Source organism: Erithacus rubecula (assembly GCF_903797595.1).
Source record: "Erithacus rubecula genome assembly, chromosome: 1".
Lineage (NCBI taxonomy): Eukaryota > Metazoa > Chordata > Aves > Passeriformes > Muscicapidae > Erithacus > Erithacus rubecula.
The window spans coordinates 70,441,471-70,465,728 of record NC_136658.1 but is presented as its reverse complement, the minus strand read 5'-3'; the positions used below and the strand labels follow the sequence as shown (position 1 = coordinate 70,465,728).

The following is a 24,258-nucleotide window of genomic DNA, read 5'->3' as shown; positions in this document are numbered from 1 at the left end:
CCTTTGGAAAGCAAAATCACAGCTAAACTAGGGCTAATGACAAAGATGTAGCAAGGAAGTTTGTGTACTTGTTTATTTGTGAAACCCCACAGAATCTTCTTGGGACAGGACAAAATAGGGGTATTAGCAGTGGGTCTTTCACATGTGAAGGAAGCCCTGACCTGTTACAAAATGTATGTATAAAGGTGATAAACCCTTTAAGAAATTCAGATTACTTATTGTCTAAAGAACAAATAATTGGAGTCAAAACTATTTTCATAAGGCCTGACACCTCTTCTGTACCATCTCAGTAGGGATGTGTCTCTTCCCATCCTTTCAGTGTTGAAGTGCTTATGCATTTAATACAGTTCTGAAAAAACTACTTGAGGTAGATAAATATTATTTGGCAATTGAACCACAGAACAAGAAATGGAAGTCAAATCTTTGTAGACTGGAAAAACTCTGTGTTCCTTGTGGCTTCTGGATCTGGACCATGGCTGCTGGCTAGCTTACAGTACTGGCATGGGGGGATGGTTTGGCTTTATACAGTTCTGATGAATACTCATTCTATACTGGAGGTGCTTTTTGTTTGTATGCTGATAGCATTCTTTCTTGGTATCCCCTCTTTGCACAGACTTTGCTTTGGTTTGAGTTCAATGTCCCTACTTGGCAGCAGTTTCCATTGAACTCAATCTCTTTCTCTTCTGAGCAGTACAATGTGTCCTGCAGCAAACAAAATTTCAGAGATGGCCAAAAACTGGTCACAAGGGAAAATCCCCAAACTGGGAAAATGCAATGAAAAGTCACATTTGATCACACAAAGTTCATCTCAAATCCCAGAACTTCAGGACTACATTTTTCTATCTGAGGAGTAAAGATTTCCTGCCAACATTCACAAGATGCAATTTTGAAGAGAAAAACCTCTGTCTTCTTCAACATTACATGAAAGGTCTTTACAGAAGGGATTTAGCACATCAATGCACTCTGAAGAAAGGATCAAGTTTGTAGTTACTGTTGCATACTATTGCCACACATAGAAAAAAGTCTTCTAAGTCCTAACTGGAAACATCCCATGTGTTCAGTGTGGTCTCCTGGAAAGGACATGGCCTGTAAAACCACACATTGTAGCCCTGTTTCCTATGTGCTAAAAGCAGAACTTGGGTTGCTGCTACACAAAGCCTGTTTGGAACAGCAATGACAGACAGTAATATTTGCTAATTTGTTAGTTTCTAATTTGTTAGCAGTTTAGATTTAAGGAAAGATACTTTTTTTGTTGTTGTTGTTTCATTCTCTAAACAATAGAGTAGAAACAGGCATTTGAATCACAGAATGGCTGAGGTGGGAGAGACCCCTCAAGGTTATCTGGTCCTGCTCAAGCAGGGTCACCTAGAGGTGGTTGCCCAGAGTCATGTCAAGTTGGGTTTTGAATATCTCCAAGGATGGAGAACCCACAAACTACCTGCCTGGCCAGTCTGTGCCCATGCTCAGTCAGCTTCACTGTTTCCTGATGTTCACAGGAAATCTGTGTTTCAGTTTGTGCCCATCGCCTCTGGTTCTGTCACTGGACACTACTGAATTCTCTCTGCACCCTCCCTTCAGGCATTTATACACACTGATGAGATCCCTCTGAACACTCTTTTCTCCAAGGTGAACAGCCCCAGTTCTCCCAGATATGCTCCAATACCTTTCACAATCTCAGTGGCCCTTTGCTGGACTCCATCCAGTACTTTAATTTTTCTCTTGTACTGGGAAGCATAGAACCAGACACAAACAAAAAAAAAAAAAAACCAAAACAAAACAAAACAAAAAAAAAAAATCAGATATTCCTTTCTAGCAATTATTTCCTCAGCAGGCATAAGGTAACTTTTCCCCCTGCAACTGTTTTGGATCATCCTTTTTGCACATCCAGCCATCCACCTTCTAATCAGCAACCAACTCCACTCAGAGGGAACACATCCCTCCCTCCCTCCCTTTCCCAGGACCGATACTCATGCCATCCTCTCAGGCAAAGTGCAGTAACCACTACTGAGGTACTAAGAGCCCCCATGCTGACATTCAGGTGATGGCTTCAAGTTCAGGAGGACAGAGCAGGGAGGTCACCTGGGCTTGGCTGCAAAAAGCAGCTGCAGACAAGGGTGCTCCCAGCTGAGCACACCTATGTCACTGTTCAGGATCATCCTCTGTCACACTGGCTGACTTGTAGCCCTATCACTACAGTTTCAACATCTAACCATGGTGTTAAGTCTTCTGGTTGATGGGAGGAACATCAATGCTACATTAAAGCTGATGCCTATATTCTTTTCCCATCACTTAAATATTTTCAGCTTAAAAAGACTGAAATGTGATGCTCAGGTTGCCCCAGCTGGGACACAAGGTACCCTAGCAAGCTGCTCAGGCACTGTGTATGTGACCCTATCACCTGCTTAAGCCCTACAGACACTGCTCATTTTAAAGCTGAGAACAGCAGGCAGATGCTCTGAAGAACACTGCCTCTTCCCACAAGGAAGCACCAGCTAAGGGAGAAATGTAAAAGCACCTTTCCTGCTGTGTAGAGCAGAGGGAAGCCAGCAATGTTTGTGCCCCTTATCACAGCACCAGGTATCACTAAAAGCTACTGCCCTTCAGCAGCCCCAGGGAAGGGGGGCTTGGCTTCATCTGAGATGTGTGTAGCTATGTGGCACTGCATCGTTTACATCTGTATCAAAACACACTCTCCTCCCTTCCTACAATAATGCAATTCATAAAAATAGCTCAGACTTGTTATTCAGTGGGTAAAATGGAAAAAAAAGGACCAGGCAACAGAGATCTCTTTTCATACAGATCTAGCAGACAGAAGAAACTGAGATTACTACTCTAACACAGCACAAGAGGAAGGCAGGCATTTTAACTCTCCCAGTGTCAAATCTTCTTGTTTCATGTGGAAAGTAAAAGAATTATTGAATTAGATACATCTATTTTCCCTTCACACCTCTACATTACAGCTCTTGAGGGCATTGCAAAGGGACAAATTTTCCTTCCTGCCTCAGCTTCACTTGCAGTTTATATAATTTTCTAAGCCCAGAGCAGTTTGTCGTGAGACTGCAAAATAAGGAGGTGTTTAGCTTAAATCCAGATAACCCTGCAGGTCATTCAGTCAGAAAGAACAGCCAGGAAAATTCTGCAGAACAGTTTTGCATACCCCACATCCACACATAAGCAACACTGAAACAATGACTCCTTGGAAGATAAGGGGAGAGTGGCCACGAGTTCATTGCAGAACAGTCCAAACAAGTCATTCTCAAATGTAGTCTCCTTTGGAATCAGTTCTTCACCTTTGTTTGCACATTACATGTTCAGGAGTAGGTGTTGACCCAGGGGCAGATCCTCAGCTTGCTGACTCCACCACTCCATCAGTGTGAGCACAATCCATGCTGGAGTCCCAGACTTGGTGCCATGGCTGTCTCCTCAGGAACTGAGCACTAAACAGCAATTTAAATTCACTTCCTTGTTTCTGTCACTGTGAGATGCACTCCCTGCACTGCACAACTCAGGTCTTTGGCCAAAAGGCCCTGAGGCCAAGAGAACATGGAACACCAGAGTCCAGCAAAGCTTTGTACATATTCTCCAGCTGGAATGAAATATGACAGGCCACTTGCTCATTTTGCATAGCTGTGACAGCCAAGAACACTTCAGTCATCAGAAAACATGCATAAGGTGTAATGAAAAGCATTCCAAGAGGAAACAAACATCTAGTTTCCAGGAGAGATAGTGGGAGGACTGAGAAAACAACTTTCAAGCTGGAAAAATAATGTATGAATTATGTTTGAAAATAGGCTTTAAAATATGCTGTCTAGGGGGGAACCAACAACAGGCTGTACGACCAGGAAACCGAAGGTGGTGTTATTTCACAGAACATGACTGCAAAATGCTTCATCACAGGTTACAGGGTTTTTAAAAAGAGATTTTTCCTAGAAAATAGCAGTTCTGCAGTGTGCACACAGAAGTCCACTCATCCTTTACTAACTGCAGCAGCTCATTGGACAGAATTAATGCCATGGATGGAGTTAACCATTTTTTTTCCCCTCAAAAGTGAATTGCTGCTGGGCAAACAAAGAGAAGCTTTATTTTCTTCTGGTATTCTCTCTCAAGAGAGAATACAAGGCATCTCCAGGTAGCAATGTGTTCTGTAGGGGCAAATGTCATGGCCTCCCCACTACAGAGGGAAGAAGGTAAGTCCAAAACATGACAAGACTGAGCACCACCAATATGCCACAAGGCCTGCTGAAACAGAAAATGCAGCAAAGCCTTTGGTCCAGTCTGCAGTTCAATTCTGAACACCAATTTCTTTGAAGTATGTGAATAATGCCATGCTAAAAAGTAAAATCCATGGATTAATGGAATGGAGAGTTGGCTCTTCAGAGATGGTCCCTTTGGAAAAAAAAGGCTTTTTTAGTTTATTCACCTTGACAATGTCATTGTAAAAAGGTAATTTTGGTCAGTCCAAGTTTTTCAATACTGTTTATTTTTAAGAGAATCTGTAAAGTATGACAACAGGACAATGGGCATCATTCAGCAATATCACTTTTGGGTCTATAGAGGAAATTAATAAAAACCATCAGCGTTTTAAAAAATAAATATGATTAACCACATGGAAAACAGGAAAAACTAAATTCATTTTCAACAACATAGGTATAAATGCTGAAATGTTGCTGTGCAAGGTAGAGGTAGAGATAAACCAGACTTTTCAGATCTAGACCAGTTTTAGATCTGCCCCCCTCCATCCACACACTCCCAAAAGTTCCTGTTGTCAATAATTTCATTTGAATCAGACTGTCAGCATCATCAAACTGAAACAAGTCTGTGTGTTCCTTGTAATGCTCTGAGCTGGAAAACTATTTCAGTTTTCTGTAGAAATCAGTTGCTGAATAACCTGACTCCTGATTCTGCAACTTGTGCAGCAAAGGAAGAGGTGGGAAGATTATACAGACCACTGAATGCTCTCTGGATGATGCCCACTAGGACAAGTGGATGGCAGAGCCCTTTTAGGAATTGCAATAGTCCATCAGCTCCTCGTGATGCACCCAGAGACTGTGCCTGGATTTCCTTCTCTGGAGAGAGCATGGCCAGCAGAAATACCCCAAACCAACAGGTGCTGGCTGCAGGGAGAGCCGATTGCCTTACACAGTCTGTTGACACCAAAAACTCACAGAGGAAGACACAACCCAAGAACTCTCTGTACAAAGCAGCAAGTATCTTGACATAGTGAAATATAAAAACTAAAAATTGCACTGCACACAGGTTTTTCCAAATAAACTCAAGACAACCAAAGTCAGATCGTACAAACCGTTAGTTAAAAAAATACCTTCTTGTATATTTTGAGAAGAAGTGGAAAGAGTCTTCGTGCAAATGTCCAGCCTGGATCAAGCAGAGGACATAAAGTTGTTGTAAACACATTAGCTCCTTTCTCATCTGCCGTATGCACCCAGTGTTATCTATCTTCTGCAGTATAATCAGGGTTAGGAAATCAGTTTCTTCTGTAAATATCACCTTTCAAGTTCCACTGATGTAACATCAAGACACTACTGGTGTCATATCCCACAACTGTTAAATACAATAAAATAAAACAACATAATGAATAATGGTAAAAGGCAATCAAATACAGTAAAAATATAATCTTTAAATAATTTACACATTTTTTCTTTAATTAAGAGGGGCTACATGGTTAGAAGTGGATGCAACACATCTGAAGAAGTTTGATTTAATTTCCCAGCACTTATTGTCAGAGTGGTGGATGTTGATGAAATGACATTCTGTATGTCACCAGCTTTCACCTGTATAAGACAGGTTGGTAGCTGGCCTTAAAAGAAACCAAAAAAACTCCCACTACATTACTAACTTTAATTATCAGAACAGTCATAACATATAACATTGTGAGAGTTTTGTGGGTTTTTTAATTACTCAAACTGTTGTAACTCGGTCATTATTTCAGCTACTTCTTTATTTAGCTACATTGAGATTTTGCATGTTGAAAAATAGTTGGGTCTTCCTCAAGTGAAAGCTACAGTAAGTCCTTGTCCCAGTCCCTTCAGGCAATAACTTCACAGACCAAGACCTCCTTGGTTCTTACTGGGCAGGAATCCTAATTCAAATCCCAAATGAGAAGTTTGTGGGTGGAAGAAGACAGGTATGACATCCTGCAGCCACGTGGGAGAGGGGAGGGAAATGAACAGGAGCTAGAGCACATTCCTGGCTCCTACCTTAATAACCTTGTCTGTCCCCGAGGTCAGCAGCCATCCCCTGGTGGCATCGAAGTGCACGTGAACAATGTTGTGCTTGCTGTCATGGAAAGTAGCCGTGGGTGCCCGCCTCAAGAAAGAAATCCAAAAATCAGCAAGAACTGTGACTGCAGGATTTCACACCCCCCCACCCCAAAATGTTCTCTATTGAGGAAAAAAGTGTTTGACTGCTGCTGTAAGCCATTAATTCAGCAACCACTCTGCAAACTGCACTTTGAGACCTTTCTGGCATGAAAGGAACAGGGGTGGGGGGCTCTCTATCCCTCCTGGCTTGATCTCCCCCTTATCCTGCTGAGAAATCCCAGAGACCACAATGCCAGGCTGCTCCCACCTGGAGCCTGCACCCAGCCAGGCCCGTGCAGATGCAGTGCAAGGCAGCTGAGTGAGCACTTACTCCTCCTCCGTGATGGACTCGTGGCAGCTGTCGCAGACCCTCACCTCGAACTCGAACCCCATCAGCGGGATGGAGGAGCGCTTGGAGCTGCACTTCCCGCACACGGCCTTCCCGCACTTCCGGCAGTGGTGCTGCAGGACAACGCCAGCGAGGCATCTCAGGCACGAACCCAGGCAGGACACCTGCCTTGACACCTCACTCCAGCCACACACTCAGCTCTGCCCAGGAGCACTGCAGCACTTCCACACCCCTTTAGGAGAAGGCTGCCCTCTGCTGCTAGGCAGGAACACACAGCAGCGTGTTTCCAGCAGACCAGAGAGCCTTTCCCAATGCAGCCTGAGCAGTTACAGATGCTTATCCAATCTCATCGGAAACAGCTTTGGTTCCAGCACAACCTCCAAAAAATCAGCTGTAAATTTCTTTGTGTAACTTATTTGACTAACAATGAGCAAAGTCCCACATGGCGTAAGTCATGGAAGGCCCCAAATCTTCTACTCAGCCCAAGGCCTATTATATGCATTTGCTATTGGGATTGATTGGGAAAAAAGTGTGCTCCTTTCAAGCACAAAATCAAGCCACAGAGGGGAAACCACTGTCCGACCCTTGAGCACTTAGTGGAAGAACAAAATTCTTTGAGCAAATTCTCAAAGCTTTAGGGGGAAAAAGGTTACCAGAATCCACTGTGAGAGAAAATGGCACCATGGTAACACACAAAAGGGCACATACAAACCTGCCTGAGGCCTATTTTCTTACTGTCCCACATTTGCTTGAAGTTCCAGAAAAAAGGCTGGTCACATTTTTGACAGGAGTCACTATCCAGCCACTCTGGGGTCTGCAACACATACACATAAACACAAAGTGGAAGTGAGCAACAAGCAGAAAAATTTCCAATAGAGCCTAGAGGCAGGACAGAAAAGATTGTGGTGTGGTGTGGCAATATGGCCAGCTAAGCTTGATTTAATATCTCCATTTTCACACAATGCCATTTTGACTGTTGATGATGATAAGATGATATGTGTTCCATGGGATGTCTTTTTTGGCTTAGCTTTGAAGGACATGGGAGGGACAGTTCTCACAGAAATCATGAAGAGTTTGATAATAAGACCATAGAAACAACCCAATTCTGAAATTAAACATATATTTTGTTCTGTCCTGTCTGGACAGCATTTACCATCTGCTATTGCCTCTGGTGGGAGCTGGGGTCAATTAGTATTTCCAACAGCCAAGCAACTCATCTGAAGGGAAAAGGGAAGTTATGGGAGATGCTGATGTGGTTGGGATTTTTCATATTCTTTCTTTCTTTAACACCCTAAGAGGAGTTCCTGCTGTCAGAGGTGCCCATGCTACAAATCACACACGGAGAGGAGAAAGGTATGATTCACCTGAACAAGCCTAAGACCCAAACCAACCCAAGCTCTTTTCCCTCATCAACTCATGAGGTTATATAAACACTAAATATTGTTTAATATTTTGTGAGAAAGTACTATTAGCAAATTGCAGTTTTCTTGTCAGAGCCACTGGTTTCTCACAGGCTGCTGCAAATTAAAATGGCAAGAAGCACAGCCAAGATTAAGAACTAAAAACAACAGAAAAACCAGACAAAGGTTAAGGGCAGATGGAGACCCTCAGCTCCCAGGATAGCTTTGACCCCCAGTAATAAAGCAATCACCCATTTCGTAATCTTTTGCTAGTTATTCTGAAGGCAGTTCATTCTGCTGGGGAAAATCCTCATCTTTTCTATCCACAACAGTTCTTTCTTTTTAATGCCTACAGATTTACATCTCTGTGTATAAATTTCCATCTCTTGGGCATTTGAAAACTATAGATGAAGACAACATTTTGTTAGTGGCACGTAACCACTTTTTAGTCAAACAGAAAGACTACTTATAGCACCTTTCAAATTCTTCTTACAACTTTTTAAAAATTGAGTTGAAAATAAAGAATCAACAGCTAAAATGGCTTTAAGTGATTCTAACACAATTTCAGTGGCATGGGAAAATCTGATTGCAACAAAATGAGTACTGAGCATGTATCACATAGAAAAAAATCCTTAAATAAGGGCAAAGAAACGAAATCCAAAATCCAAAAGAAAGTGATCTAGGACCCAAACCCAAGGCTTGGTATTAACATCTCAAAGATTCATGTTTTGGGGGTGGTTTAGCACCAAGAACACCCTGTTGTGCTGCTGGTAACAAGAACAAGCCCACATAGCCATAGTCTGGGAAAGCTGTGCACCATTAGCACCTGCTGCTTGGCCTTTATTTAGCTAATAATATTTCTCCTCTATTTTTTAAATCAGCCTTCTCACAGCATTCCTGCCTATTTGATGACAAGCCAATCTTAACCCTTACTGTAGCCTTTTGAAAGCAGCAAATAAATAAAGCTTTTCATTTCTGAATATTCAAGCTGCAGCAAAAAGGAAACATCTGTTGGGAAGGAGGAAACCACTCTGCTTTCATTTCAGTTTAGGACCTGATGACATACTTGGCCCCTGGATTAGCAATTAAAGAGAGTCAACTGCAATGCTAATTCCCCATAAAAAGGGAGCTCAGTTTCTTCCACTGCCAACTTCAGTAGTTTTTTAAAATCAAGTTTTCCACTTAGCATTTCTCCTTCCTCAAGGGAGACACACCCAATCCATGCAGGCCATGACTTGTGACAACCAGCAAAGCTGGTGAAAGCCCATGCTGCCAGAAGCCTTCCTCTGACCTACCCCCTGCAGGAAGAGGGCACAGGTTTGCTGTGACTCATGGCACCAGGATTTGCCAAGCTCCTGAGCAGGGCTGGTGCCTGACTCAGCCAGCACAGAGCTCAATCCCCTCTCTCTGAGTCAGGACTCAGCAATTGCCAAGCGGGGGCTGCTCCCACAGTGCCAAAGACCTGGGGAGCATTTTGCACCCGCTCGCATTCACTGGAGACAAAGCACAAAGGCAATTAGGAATGTGTGGGTGAAATCTTACTGTCTGCATTTCCAAAGCCATCACTTAACCCACTTCTATGTGGTCACAGCAGAGAGAAGCGAGACGAAGCAGAAGGTGAGACTGAAGCCTTAGTTAAACAGCTTCTTATCAAGGAAAAGAAAATGCTGGGTTGTGTTTTTCCAGACATGACCAAGAGCCTTCTTGTTCTATTTTTTTAAAACCAAAATAAATCAATCAGTCCATCTATTTACATCTGAACTGACATATCTCATGACATGCTGAAAAACACAGCAGAGTATCTCAATGCCCTCCTTACAGAATATCTTTCAGAGCAGTAATGTAATGAGCAAGAGCCATTTAGCAGCCTATTTAATACAAATTTTCTGCCAGGCGATTTCCCCTGTACCATGTTATCAAAGGCACAGCATAATTGCTGTATAACAACTGGAGCATGTCCAGAAATGTTTTTAAAGCTTGGAATGATCTTGTTTAGGTTGAAAGCTGCACATTTTAGAAAGTCCCCTTCTTCCCAGGACTGCTTCAGACCAGATTGACAAGAACTAAGCATTTACCTCCTGCCTCTCAACATCCATGTTCCAGACAACGATTCCCCCGTCTGCACCGCAGGAGATGAGCTGCCGAGTGTGGTGAGCATAGGAGAGAGACTGAACTTTATCACTGAAAAAGAAACAAGACAGTTAGCAATCAACCACCTATGGCTACTGCACAAGGGAGCACAGAATGTCAATAAAGCAGTACAAACCATTTGTTTGCCCATATGTTTCCTTCCACCACTCATTGCACGTGGCATTCATCAGAAGCAAATCAGTCTTTGCTGTCAGACTGGGACCACAATGAGAGTGTTGTTCACCTGGGCAGCATCCACAAGAGCAAAGACCTGTTCTGATAACTGTTTCGGCTGCTCCTGGGATAGGAGGTCCCAGCTACATGGGAAGCCTCAACAGGGCTGCAGCTTCTGAAGGCACATCTGGATGCATAAATGCAGCCCTGGTAAGATACCTTCTTGGCAGAATGTCAGTAACAATTTTGTTTTGTAAATCTCTGCAACATCTAGAAATGAATCACTGAGAAAATACTGAAGATTTTTTTTTTTTTACACAAACAAGCAGAAGAGTTTCAAAAATAATGTAGGAATCACTAAATTGTTCCTAAGCCTTCTCACAGTGAGGTGGTAGGTGCTTTTGTTTCTTCTTTTAATGAAAAAACAAAACAATTCAGCTTAACTCCCCAAAGGGCTTAGTCTTTCATAAAAGAAAGAAATTCAGGCCTCATCTCAGGCTATTTACAACCTGGGAAACAAAAAAAGACTGTACAACACTGTTATGGAAAATACAAGGTTTTGAAGACACAGGAACTGAACACACTGTGACTGGAAATCATGCACAACATTGGATTTCCTTTGCTACCACCACTGGTCTTGTCTGCCAAAAGGACATGCATGCTAACACATTTGTTTGTGCCTATGGCTGAACCTGAAGAGGGGAATTCATTCAAGGGAGAGTTTGGGACAACACTGCCACCCTTCACAGTGCCTGCCTGCTGACACCAGAGGCACCCTCAGGATGTGTAGGATGCTGTGTTGTACAGTTCCAGCTGACAGCCATCACACAGATTGAGGTCCAGAGGCCAATTTCATATTAGAATTAATTTCCACAGCAATAAATCAAGCAGGGATGCATTAGCAAGCACCACTGGTAGGGTATGAGGGTGATCTGGTAATTTCAGCTAGAGCTCTGCAGTGCTCTGAAATCCCAGAGGCACCCAAATCACTCAGCAGAGTGCAACATTCACTCAAAAGAAATGCATGAATATGTAAGAAACTGTTAGCTCAAAACCACCATGGGATTTTGCCACTCCAGACCTGAGTCTGGTATGCAAGTCCCACATATATGCAGTCCCAATACTCTGACACCAACTTATTGCATTGCCAGTGTTAAAAGGTGAGGAACCATTGCCACTAGAGCTATTCTGATGTATAATCAATGCCCATCGTGGGCTTACCCATCTTCAAAGACATCTATGGCTGTGCAAATGTACTTGCAAAGACGATGCCTCTTTGCATTGAGATGTGAAGGCTGCCACAGTTAAAGGTTAAAGCACATCACTTAGAATTCAGGCTGTAGGTGAAAAAGCTTGGAGGAAAAAGGGATTAAGTGTCCAAGCCTGATGCTCCCTCTAGGGGAAGAAAAGACATTGACACCTAAAACCCCAGAATTTCCCTGCAGCTGTTCTCATTTGAGGAGCCTCCCCTTTCCAAAAAGGCACAGGCTCTGGCATAACACAATCAGGACTACAGATGTTGTGCATCCTCTTCACCACCCTCTGCAGTCTCTGAAAACAGCCTGTGGGCTCAGCACTGGAAAAATATAAGCAAATTATTTCTGTTGTATACAGACCATCAGGAGTCACACATACAAGCTTGAGGCTAGTGAAAATGCAACTTTTGGGCTGCTTGTTTTCTGATGTGGCTTCTGTATTTAGCTTTTCTCCTATAAAAGCAGGAGGAAAGGCTTTGAACATACTTATGTCCTTGCAGCTCAATGGCTGTTCCTTTTCTTCCTCCAATATCCCACATTATAATGGAATGATCAGAACTGCCTGAGAATAAAACTCGTTGTATTGGGTCCCAGCAGAGAGCAGTCACACCACCTACAACAGGAGCACACACAACAGTAATTTTATTACAGAAACTGGAAGATTGGAAGGTAGCTAAATATAAAGATATCGCAAAAAATATGGAGTGATTAAAATGCAGAACTCTTTGGCAAAGACTATGCAACCATGTGCCTTCCATTGGAAAAATACCTGTCTAGAAAAACTACTGAAACCAAATCTTGCTCTTCTGAAGGCACACTTTTTACCAATACAGCTTCCCTGAACTGCTGGGACAGCTTAAGAGCAATGTCCCTTCCATATTGAGCACTGACACAAGCCAAGCTAGTGTATCACAGGACAGTAAACTACCATGATGCTGAGCACAGATGAAGACTCCCCTGAGCACCTTTCTGGGTCTCCTCCTGAGGCCTTACCTGTGTGTCCCTTAAATGTGGTAACAAGGCTGCAGGACTCTTGCTCTAGTTTGAGGATGGTCACTTGCCCAGAATGGTCACCAACAAACACATGCCGGGTTTCCACATCAAATCTGAAGGATAGATGCTAAGGAAAACTTATTATTTACATAAGCTTTACATTCCTTTCATGGTTTCCTTTTGACATGAGTGTCCTGCAATCTTGTGAACAGTGCTCCAGTCTCAAGGAGGTATTCAGAATGTACTTTAAGGCACCTGTTCATCTTAATAATACTCATACCTGTTCATACTAACAGTGCAGTATCCCTGGGTGAGAAAAAACAAGACTATTCCAGAACACAGTTTCTGGTTTTGTTATGAAACACCACTGAAGTAGCCCTTTGCCATGAACATAAGAATTGTCTCCTCAGGCTTTGTAACTTAAGTGCTAGAGTTGGATGGTATCCACTCTCTTCCTTCCCAAAATTATACAAAATACAAAGGAGTACTGATTTTAATCACACAGGACACTGCAGAACAAAAAAAAAAAAAAAAAAAAAAAGAAAACAACCCAAACCTGTTCCTGGTCATGTCAGATATTTTTGCAGTACTTGCCAATGATTCTCCCTTCCACTGCTTCCACAGCACTCCACCATATTAATCAGATGACCCAAATTAAATTGTCCTCCAAAAGTTTTTATCAGTCAAAATTGGCTGTTCTCTAGAGAGATCTAGGGAACACAGAGGAAATTCTTGCATCATGTTTTCAAAATATTTATCAATTAATTAAAAAGAAAGTTCAGTCTTTCTGCCATTTAGATTGACTGAATTACCAGCTAATATACAGCAAGTCCATCTTGAAACAAGAATTTTGAGTCAGTACAACTTCTCATGAACTTGGAAAACACACATCATCTACACCACATCCACTCTGGGGCATTAAAATGTCTGTTTATGCTAACCCCTGTTCTCAGCCTAAGAGCTCATACCTTTCCATTTCCCTTTTCATTTTCAATAAAGCTGAATTAATATTTATTTTATTGTTTGGCACTGGGGCAGGTCTATATGAATAAGCCACCTGAATGCCATTTCTGGAGTAATTTACTCTTTAGTTAACCCAAATTCCCAACACATAGTGAGCAGTTCCAAAGTGAAGGACAAGTGCTCATTATTTTATATTAAAGTAATTTAATTTTTACCATGTATACACACAGGCACTCTGACCTGATCACCAACCTACTTTTGCTACCATTAATTCTCTGAAGAAAGCATGCACTGCACGCTTAAATGAAGGCCCTATCCATACTTATTACAATAGCAGACCACAATAGGTTGCAGATTTCCATTGTAGAGCTCAAAAATGGTTAGACCCAAATATGCCACAACGCATTAAGGAGACAAAGCAAGGAGAACTGACAGTTTTTTAAATTGGCTTTAAATAACAGTTTCTCTCACGAAGCAGTGAATCCAGAGAGGGCACAAACGTGGAGGCCAAGCAGACAGGCAAGCTGGGGGCTGTTGGAGTGGCCAGGAGCAGGAGCAGAAGGGAGCTCACAGAGGATACTGCAGGCCGCAGGCGCCGGCGCTGGTGCGGTACCCGCCCAGCCGCTGGCCGCTCTCCGAGCAGTGCCACGTGAAGTGCTTGTCCTGGCCCGTGCTCAGCACCCACTCCATCTCCAGCACAAACAGAATCATCATCACCCTGCTCTGATGGGCTGAAAGTTAAGCAGACAGACATACAATCACATTGCAGAGAAGAACATGGGGGCAGACAACCATCGCAAATACCAACTGCACCCTATTCCCCCACTCTCCCTACAGAAGCAGATGGGGTTTAATAATCCTGTTGACATCAGCTTCCATGGAAGCTTGGAAGGTCCCTGCTCTGCATGTTCAGTGTTTGCATGAGAAAGACTGGAAGAAAGACTTTCTTCCATGCCTATAGCAGTCATTTATCTTGTACAGCAGCACAAGTCTTCCCTCCATCATTGTATGATCACCAACAAAGCTGCCACTGTGGAATGGACTTGGGGTTCCATTTAAACCTCCTTTGAGCTAGTTTTTTGACAGCAGTGAAAATGCCTACACTGCTGCTTCTCTTGGTGTGAAGTTTTGGTGGATCTGGGCTGTGGTACCCCAATAGAATGATGAGTTACAGCACAGGCCCAATGCTGCACCCAAGGGAAGTTTCAGCATTAAAAGTTTACTGGAATAAAATTTATATAAAAGAAAAAAACACAGCTGTGGTAGATGAATAAAACAGCTGAAGGAATAAACTACCAAAATAAAGCCATCAAAAGGTTTTCATTAAAACAAGGGAACACATGCTTGTTTTTTGCATGAATGACCAGTGGGCTTGATCATGAACTGCTGATTGAGCTGATATTCTAATAAAACAAATGGCTGGAAAGACATACAGAACTATTCCCAGCTCTACTGGTTTATTACCATTCTAAGATGCAGCAACACATGTCACACAAAAAAAGACTGCTTGTATTTGTTTGTGTAAAAGCTGACACAAAAAGAGATTAAATATGTTTAGAAGCTTAAAAACCAGCCCCAAGCCTCCTGAAATGCAGAGAATTTCCTCAGAACATTATGGGAAGATTGCTGTCTGCCCTATACAATTATGCAGCATATATGGAAGCTGTGTTCAAACCCCACAAGGGGGAACTACTTGTAGGAAAAAAGTTGGCTCCCAAGTGCCAACACCAGCCCTGATCCACTGCTTTTTCAGACTGAGATTCCCTGAGCAGGAAAGTCAATAGATGTATTGACACAACTTAGCATAATGTGGATTGACAGCTACACCAAAGTGTCAGGTGTGAACTGTGCCCAGATGCTTTCACCCTTGCCCATTAGAAGAGCTCAGCTTTTGGCTGTCATTTCCACATACCTTTACATTCCAGATAAAAGGATGGGGACCATCTAGGAGTCACCTGAACTCTTTCAAATAGATCCCATCTCCTGTCTACCCTTGCTTTCTCTGGGAAGAAATTCAATGGCCCCCTAGGTGGCCCGTGCTTATCTTTACCCATCTGTTGGTCCCTCTGGGACACCTACACCAGCCAGTGGAGTGCTGCACTTAGAGAGGGACACAACTGCTGCTACAAGCACTTCATGGGCTCACAAACAAGCTCCAGGAGATTGTGTGAACCACCAGTGCCACAGACACGCCCGTGCACTTCCATTGGATGTGCAAAGCTGGCTGAGATCTGACTGCTCAAGGCCTGTCCAGGAATGTTTTCTCAGAATGTGGCAAATGCTACTGCTAGTGACAGCTTCCTATGGTTTGAATTGGTTGTGAGGATAGCTAGCACCACCCAGCTCTCCTAAATCTCCTTCTATCTCCTAAAACTTCTAAAAGAGGGGGTTTGTAATTTTTGGTAGAAGTACTGCCTGTGGGATGCTGAGGCAGCTCTTTCTGGCAAGGAAGGAATAGACATTAAAGAATGGTACTTTCCAAGAGGTGGATGGCTGTGTATGACAGCTTTGCTTATCCTCCCTCTCCAAAAAGAGCTTTCAATTCAGCACTCTATTGCCCACCTGCACATATTAGCTGGTGCCACCACACACAGGCTGATGACAGATATCTGAAACAAGTAAAAGTGCCCAGTGTAGATCATCTAAGTGAAGAAACAAAGACAAACGCAAATAGAAACTCATTTGTTGTTAAGAGGGAATTTGACTCATGTAAGGCTTAAAGAAGCAAAATATCAGAAGATTGGAAGATGTTGAAGAGCAAGGAAGGGGTCTGGGCCCTAGGATTAACATAGATTCAGTGTCTTGAAGCACCAAACAAAAAGCTGGTCCTTCATCTACTCAAGACTTGATCACCATTTGTACTCAGAAAAAATGCGGAGCAAACAATTCCAAAGCTGCTAATTTGTAACAACAGCAGGATGGAGATGGAGGGATAGAGGGTGAATGTGGTCACAGCACAGGAAAACTCTCAACAGGCACCTGGCAAGAGCAGATCTGTGTAAGCCTGAATGAGAAGAGAGCCATTTGTGGAGAAAGATCATTGTGTGCAGAAGGGAGAGAAGCATCAGGGAGGAGAAGGGGACAGGTCCATGTGCAGCTGGAGGGTGGGAGGGAGCAGGGTGGCTGCTCTCCTCTGTAAGAAAGCAGCAGTGAGCACTATGCAAAGAGCAGATTGGAGAGGGGATGGAAAGGCTGAGCCCAAAGAAAAGAAGCTGCAGCCAGGAGGTGCACAGCAAGATGTCAGCAAAGGAAGTGAAGAGTCAGTGCTGTGCATAAAGGAAAAATCTGAGAAGCATGGCCAGTGCACAGCCACACAGTGCTGGGCAAGAAGCTGTTCTGGGGGGTTACAACAGTAAAAAGCATCAGCAAAAATCAAAACAGAGCAAATTGCCAGGAAGAAAAAAAGCTTAGTATGAGCAAGAAAAGCACAAGTGAAGAGGCTGTGCTTAGAGAAAAGCAGAAGGAAGGGCATGACATGAGTTGGCCTGAAAGCAAAGGGCCAGGGGACACCCTTGAAACAGGCAGGCTGCACAAAGTATGGGGCAGAAGCAGGTCTACAAATCTGGCTAGGCAGAAAAAAGCATGTGTCAAATAAATAAATAAACCACAACACTAAATCAGGAGCTGTTATCTCATCCAGAGGAAGCACAGTGAGATGGTCCAATTGCAAGAAGCAGGGTAGGGGAGATCATAAAGAATGGGAATTAGCAACAGCCATATGGACCAGCCTGTGAGGGGCTGGAGGGGGCTGGAAGCCAAGGCTGCTGATGGAGGGAGAAAGATTTCTTGCAGGAATGTGGGAGGAGTTGCCCAGGGAGAGAGCTGAGGTTGTCTACACCTTCAGCTGGTGCTGTGACTGAAGAACAGGGATGATGATATGAGAGACAGACACAGAATGAAAAAAAATTGATTTCCCAGAGCATGCCAAATGGCACTGATCAAATGCTTGCACTACTTGTCCTTATGCAAGGGAATGAGTCAGTGCCTGCAGGAGGCCAATGCCACAAGACCCACCCCGGAGTCCTGACTAATCCTGTGTCACATCCCCCATCTTTGCATTCAGATCCCTCACAAGAAATAAGATTTCACAACTCCAGACACAGTGTTGCTGCAAAACCTCCACAGAGCAGCCCAGCCATGTACACTGCCAAGGCCAGGCTCCATAAGCCACCCCTGGCTGCACACTCCTTGCAAGACCAAAAGATCATTTGACCAATATATTCATGGCCTTTCAAGACACAATAAATGTTCTTTAATCACTCCAGCAGTTGCAGCTATTTATAATACCTTGTTGTTGGAGATGATCAATAGCTCACCAGTCACTGGGCAAGAGCACTGCTGACTATTTACAAAGCTAGCAAAGACAAAACCAGCCAGCATGATGCAGCTAAAGCCACTTAGCAGGCTAAATAAAATTATTTACTCCCCTCAAATACTTTTGAGGAACATAAAGGCCTTACTTGAAAACTTTAAGCAAAACTTTTTAAAAGTAAGACTTTTAAAATATATGAACCACTCAAAGGTCACCATACCAAACAAAGCCACCTGTTCTTTTTAAATTTAATTTTTCCTTGCCCAGGTTTTTACCAAGAAGCTATGTCAACCCCTAAACTCAGCATAGCCATGTGAGGAAGGTGCACTGCAGGGATAGGATTGTGGACGGAGTCCTTCTGGACCATGTGAGGAAGGCCCTTCTCTTTTGGATCTTGATATATCTACTACAATGCTTTTCCCTGCATATTCTCCCAGACAGCATGTTGAAAACGTGGCTCTTTATTCCTTGCTGTGCTCCAGCTGGACTTTGGAGCCAGTGAGGCCACTGGTAAGCCCAGATCCAATGTTCTGGTTGGAGGGAAATGCAGCAAGAGGAGCAGGAAAGTGCCCAACACTGGATCAGTGGTACTACAGGACCCTGTGACTGACAGCAGCCCACAGAGCACCTCACTTCTGCAATGTTTCCCCAGCACTCCAGAATACCAGCATGGGTCCAGCCAAGCCCAAGGACCAAGCAGATGGGGCACTACACTCCTTCACCAACACCTGGTGTGAAGAGTGGAGTATCCAGGAGCATGTCTTTTTGGAGTTGTGGAAGGCACTGTGCTGTGGAGCAGCAGGCATCCCCAGGTCATTGGTGACCTGAAAACAGTGAGAAATATCTTTTTTTTTTTTTTTTCTTTTTCCTGCCTTGCACTGTCAGAAAACCACTCATTGCAATTGTGCAGGTGTGTGCAGTGAGACACTGGCACAAGTTGTCCAGAGAAGCTGTGAATGTCCCATGTCTGGAAGTGTTCAAGGCCAGGTTGGATGGGGCTTTGAGAACCTGGTCTAGTGAAAGGTGTCCCTGCCCATGACAGGTGGGTATGAACCTACTGATCTCTATGGTCCCTTTCAACCCAAACCATTCTATGATCCTATGATAAACCTTCCCATGGGGAGACAGGTAAGCTAGGAAGAAGGTGACTCTAGTTAGGAGTGTGGTCAGCTGCACCACTGCTCCACTGATGTTAGTAGACACTCATTAGAATCCCTGGCTCTCCAATATTTGGGGAATCTGAGCTGTTGGATTTCTCACCAGGACAACCCATGGAGGTTCTCTGTGCCATCTTCCTATCCAAAAGCCTCATCTAATGTTTGCAACACATCTGGCACATTATAGAAAACCACAAGCACAGCTTTCATTTTCCTTCTTTTCTTTTTTTAATTTTATGAGAGTTTTTCCCCAGACCTTCAGTAGGCTGTCACAGCCAACTGGCTTTTCTGAAATACTGCCAAGAAATCCATTGCCCTTTTCCAAAATTTTCAGTGTTTTCCCTGAAGAACTCATCAAGAAAGTTGTTCTCGTGCATATGTTGTTCTGCATATACAGAAGAAAAGACCTCAGCTCACCCTCTTTAGTGCCACAACATGTAAATATGAAACTCAGTTGCATTAGACTTTGGTGACTGCAGAGCAATCACAATTTTGGATACTTAACACCTGTACAGTCAGACTGCAGGAATTTTATTTAAGATTCACATATATATAACCATCATTGGATTTTTTTCAGTTTTTTATAAGCTAAGAAAAAATGCAGGCATTCTGGCTTCATTTTACAACACACCAGACATTCATGAAACACTCACATGTTTGCCATCCTCTGCAAAAATCAAGGTTCTTCTCATACCTTAAATTTTAAATGTTACAAAGTGATCCCCAGAGCCTCCATTTAGAGATTTAAATTACCCTCTCAGTCTTTCAAGGTATAAAACTCAAAATATATGAGTAAGAATATATTTTAAAATGTATGTGAGAAATGTCAAGCTAACATGTCAGAGGCTTCTGTATAGAAACATAATGCATAGTATACAATATATGATACCTTATAATATCATACCACCTCTTAGTCTAACAGCAAAAAAATGTATAAGAATAAATTGCCATATGCATTTGTTACTTTTATAAGAATACCTGTCCAAAACAGTGTCCTTTAGAGGTCTGAAAAGGATAAATAGCTAGGTTTCTGAAAACATCACATTAGTGAATACCAGACTCTAATTAGAAAAGGTATGGACTGGCTTTCCTTGATCTTTTACTAGAATAGGTGTTCACTGATAATCCTGTGGTTATTGGAACTGACAGTTACTGAAATACAACCAGAATAACCCCAAAAGCTTCAGTCTTTAACGATGGGTTAGGTTCCTAAATTGTTTCAGTAGATACACTGGATTACTGAAGATTGAAAATTAAAACTCCTATTCCCCAAACGTGGATGGTTTGCTGTCTATTGTGATACTCCAAAGGAACATTTGAAAGGAAAAACAGAACATGAAACAGCTCTTTTAAAAATCTTGTAATCTCAGAACAAAGCACATTATAGATCTATTGATAAAACCAGGATTTACACTAGTGAAAAAAAAATCTATAATTGTAAGGGAAACTTTTTCATTCATACTCCTTAAGAAAACATTAACAAAAATTAATGATAATACAAACCAATTAACATGGATTGTGGTTCTTACCCTGATAACTTTTCACTAGTGTCATCTTATTGTAATCTTCTGATAAAATGAATTCCTGAGGGAAAGAAAGAAAAAACAAAAGAAGCAGGGCTTAGAGATGTAAAGTGTTTGAGACTATTTACATTTGAATACTTTACCAAGGTAAGCTCTCCCTTCTTCACAACCACAGCCCTATCTACACTTCTAATAATTTTGAATACCTAAAAACCTAAATTATTTCATTTTTAAAACTGCCTCCGACAATATTATGAGTGCTTCTGAATGGAATATATAAAAGAGGAACCATTAAAAAAGAAGTCAAAAAAGTGGGTAGAAATGGCTGGCTGTGAGCTGAGGTGCCACAAAATAAGGAACCTGAGATCTGGTGAACACTGTTTGCTCAGACTACCTGGGCAGAAACCTGCATGTGTGCACAGCAATTGTGTGCCCACATGCACATTTGTGCACACACATGTACCCATGTGTGTGTGCACACTAACTACACCCCAACCTGAACACTCAGGAAACACAATATAAACATGTAAGAGACCCTCCAAATTGCTTAGTCCACACTAGGTACCAACAATACATGATGGGAATGGAATGCATTTCAGGTTTCTGTTAAAAAGCCTCTCAGTGCTTCAGACAAACAGAAACCCAAACTTTTCTGTGCCCAGGCAAGAGCACACATATAGGGACAGGCTCTGGTGTCTTGGTGCTGCAGTTTAATTTCCAGTGTGGCTTTTGCATGGGGAAATGTTGAGCATGGCAGCTAAGAGTCTGCATGGCAGCCTTGGCTCCTGGAAAAGTCCCAGGTGGTTAAACTCACTGACCACCCAGGTGTTCCTGCAGATTGTTTTGAAGAGGAGAGTTACTCAAAACTGGGAAAATGAAATGGCCACAACCAAACTCCTGCAGCACCTCTCTGGAGGAAACACCCAAACAAAGGGTAGGCTTTGTGGCAGCACCACATGAATTAGCTTTCAGAGAGCTGTAAGGTATCTATGTACATATATCACATACTCAGAGAAACACAAAACAAGGCATGTAAAACACAGCATTTTAATAATTTACAGCAAACTACACAGAAGCTCCCTGTACTGATCTACATGGAGGACAGAAAAAGTAAAACCTAACTCATTTAACCTGAAATAGGATGGAAAACTAAAATAAACATTACAAACACAAGATAAGTGAATTTGATAAACATATGATTGTGAAATGTTCTTGTGCACATGCCAAAAAACACTGGAGAAGATTGGACTTCAGAAGCATACTGACTGTTTAAGGCAAATCAAGCATTTAATGCAAAAGAGCAAAGGACATTCTAACCTCCAACAAGCCAGTATTTTCCCCCACAAGCCACAATTTAAAAAGAAGTCACTGCATTTTTGGTTCAGTCACTGCAGGTAATCTGCCTGGCCTTCAGCACCAGAATTACTCAAATGCATCACACCTCCTGCTTGGCACCAAAGTGGAGAGTACTCATCTGGGGAACATCTACAGACCCCAGCTTCCAGAAAAACAACTGGGAGTGATTTGAGGCAGCTATGTATTCTGCTCTCTCCTTGTTTCTATCCATAAATTTGATATAAATACGTTCTCTTAAATTGCTCTACTTCATCTTCCTCTCCTTTATCTGCTCCAGCTCCCAGTAGGTTTCCCTGGCAGCTGAGGATTACAGTGGGGAGTGTTATTTAAACAGCAATAATAAATAAATTAAGTCAGCTGGATTTCTGTACCAGGGTGACCTTAGCTCTACAAACCACAGAAAGTTTAAAATCTGTTACCTTTCCAGCTACTAACATGGGAACTTGTTTTTGTCAACCATGGCCTGAAGAATACTACATCACCATATGAAATGCTTCACTACAAAGCCTATTTGAAGCAGGACCCTGTGCTAGAATACTTTCTGCTATGGTTACCTGAAGAGAAAATGCTCTAATTGCTGCAACATGATGGGAAGATATGCCTGCTTTTCCCACCAATTTGGCTGTCCTTGTCTCTGCAGTGATGCACAGATGCTGGTGACTTCAGGTGGGATGCAGAGAGTGGATTGCATTCTCACTTTTATTTGCATTTTTCTCTTAACAAATTTGATGTGGCCATTATGTTTTGTGCTCCAAAGAGTCCCACAGTTTCAGTGGAAGATTGAAAGGCTTTTGAATATCTCCATTATAATACAATAAATCACACAAGTGTGGTTTGTAAGGTGTATCCAAGTATTGATTACCACTGTATTCTTTAATATAGGCCACAGCTATTTACTATCAATACACTGCTCCATCCAAAATAAAAACAAATGTAATACAAGATAAACACAGTTTCAGTGAACCTATATACTGGATATAATTTTTTTCCCCATGAAGACTCCTTGAATATAATTTTCTTCTTTGAAATGCATTTGTGATGCATTTTCTTATCTTTCTGCAGGTCTCCCTACACTCCTTCATGTTCTTCTATTGCATTTATGGCCCTTTTCCTCTTTCAGGCCAAATGCATTAGTTTTGTCCCTAGACAGGTATTTTAGCACAGGCACCTTGCTCAAGCAATTCATGCCCTATTGCACATACAGTGTGTCATCTGCACTACAAAAACACCAACTACATCTCTTTAACATTGTAGCAGCAGAAGCTGTTTTTTTTAATCCTTGCCTACGTAGATGTTTTGCTCCTCCAGAGCTGCTGACATTCAGTTCTCATTAGGCAGCTTCTGGCTCTTCTTAATGAGCTGGAAAAGCTGGGGTCACCTACACAGCTCAGTCAGTGCTTGTTAAAAGAACAGAGAGAGACTTCTGAGACCAGTGTAAGCCCTTTTGCACAGGAAGGGTTGGGACACATCAGAGCACTCAGGATGAATACCCTCCTTGCAGGGATTAAAAACAACTTTTCTGGCAAGATCACTCCTTATCCTTCAGAGGTGATTTTGGAGCTACTTTACTACTTTTTTGTCATACTTAAAATGTTAATGCTCAGTCTTGCCTGATTCGGGTAAGGTTATTATTACAACAGCAACTTGGTACCATGCAAGTCTTCAAAGCACAAATTCTTGAAGACTGTCAAAACCTAGCTGCTCACTGATGTACAAAGAGTCCCAACTATTCCTTTGTGTAGCACACCTCCCTCACACTAAAACACATACACCCACCACAAACTTCTTCTGAGCAAAAGACTTCTGTAAAATCCTAGAAATAGTATCAGCATCTTGGTTTAAATAATTCAGAGCCCTTGGCCATGGGACTGAGTGGCATGGTCCAGGAATTAAGGAAGATCCATACCTTCCCAGAGCTTCAGGTATATGTCTGACATACTGCAAAATGGAGAACTCTCCTTAAGCAACTGAATCCACCTCTGAGTTAATAATCATTATATATTAGTTATGTGTTACCCATGCACAGGCTAGTTCCCACCCTGGGGAATTTACAGTCTGCACTTTGACAGATTATGCCATTTTTGACAACACACTACGAATCTCCTTATAGGCTTGGCTTTATCCTGTTAACACTAGTGACTGAGTGCACTCTCAGGCCTTCCAGAGAACAACAAACCTGTTTCAGAAATGGAAGAGAATGATAACAAATCTTCTGTCAGACACTACATCTATATCTATTGGGAGAAACACCAAACCTCTATAAATAATAACAACATTTTCACTTTATTTATTATATAATTCCACTTCATTTCTTGAGGTAAAAAACAC

The 24,258-nt window shown here is 42.4% G+C and overlaps 1 protein-coding gene across 1 annotated transcript in view; it reads right to left on the bottom strand.

Moving 5' to 3' along the window:
- Window positions 1-562: 562 nt before the first annotated feature.
- WDFY2 (WD repeat and FYVE domain containing 2) overlaps window positions 563-24,258 on the bottom strand; it is a 63,703-nt gene continuing 40,007 nt past the window's right edge. Inside the window, exons 4-14 of the mRNA XM_079304136.1 lie at window positions 20,581-20,635; window positions 14,163-14,313; window positions 12,620-12,732; window positions 12,113-12,239; window positions 10,142-10,247; window positions 7,379-7,480; window positions 6,649-6,779; window positions 6,216-6,324; window positions 2,167-5,559; window positions 1,897-2,134; window positions 563-1,341 (exon numbers count right to left, since the gene is read on the bottom strand). Coding sequence (XP_079160262.1) covers window positions 5,530-5,559; window positions 6,216-6,324; window positions 6,649-6,779; window positions 7,379-7,480; window positions 10,142-10,247; window positions 12,113-12,239; window positions 12,620-12,732; window positions 14,163-14,313; window positions 20,581-20,635 — 924 coding nt within the window. The 3' untranslated portion in view covers window positions 563-1,341; window positions 1,897-2,134; window positions 2,167-5,529. The remainder of the gene's footprint in view (window positions 1,342-1,896; window positions 2,135-2,166; window positions 5,560-6,215; window positions 6,325-6,648; window positions 6,780-7,378; window positions 7,481-10,141; window positions 10,248-12,112; window positions 12,240-12,619; window positions 12,733-14,162; window positions 14,314-20,580; window positions 20,636-24,258) is intronic.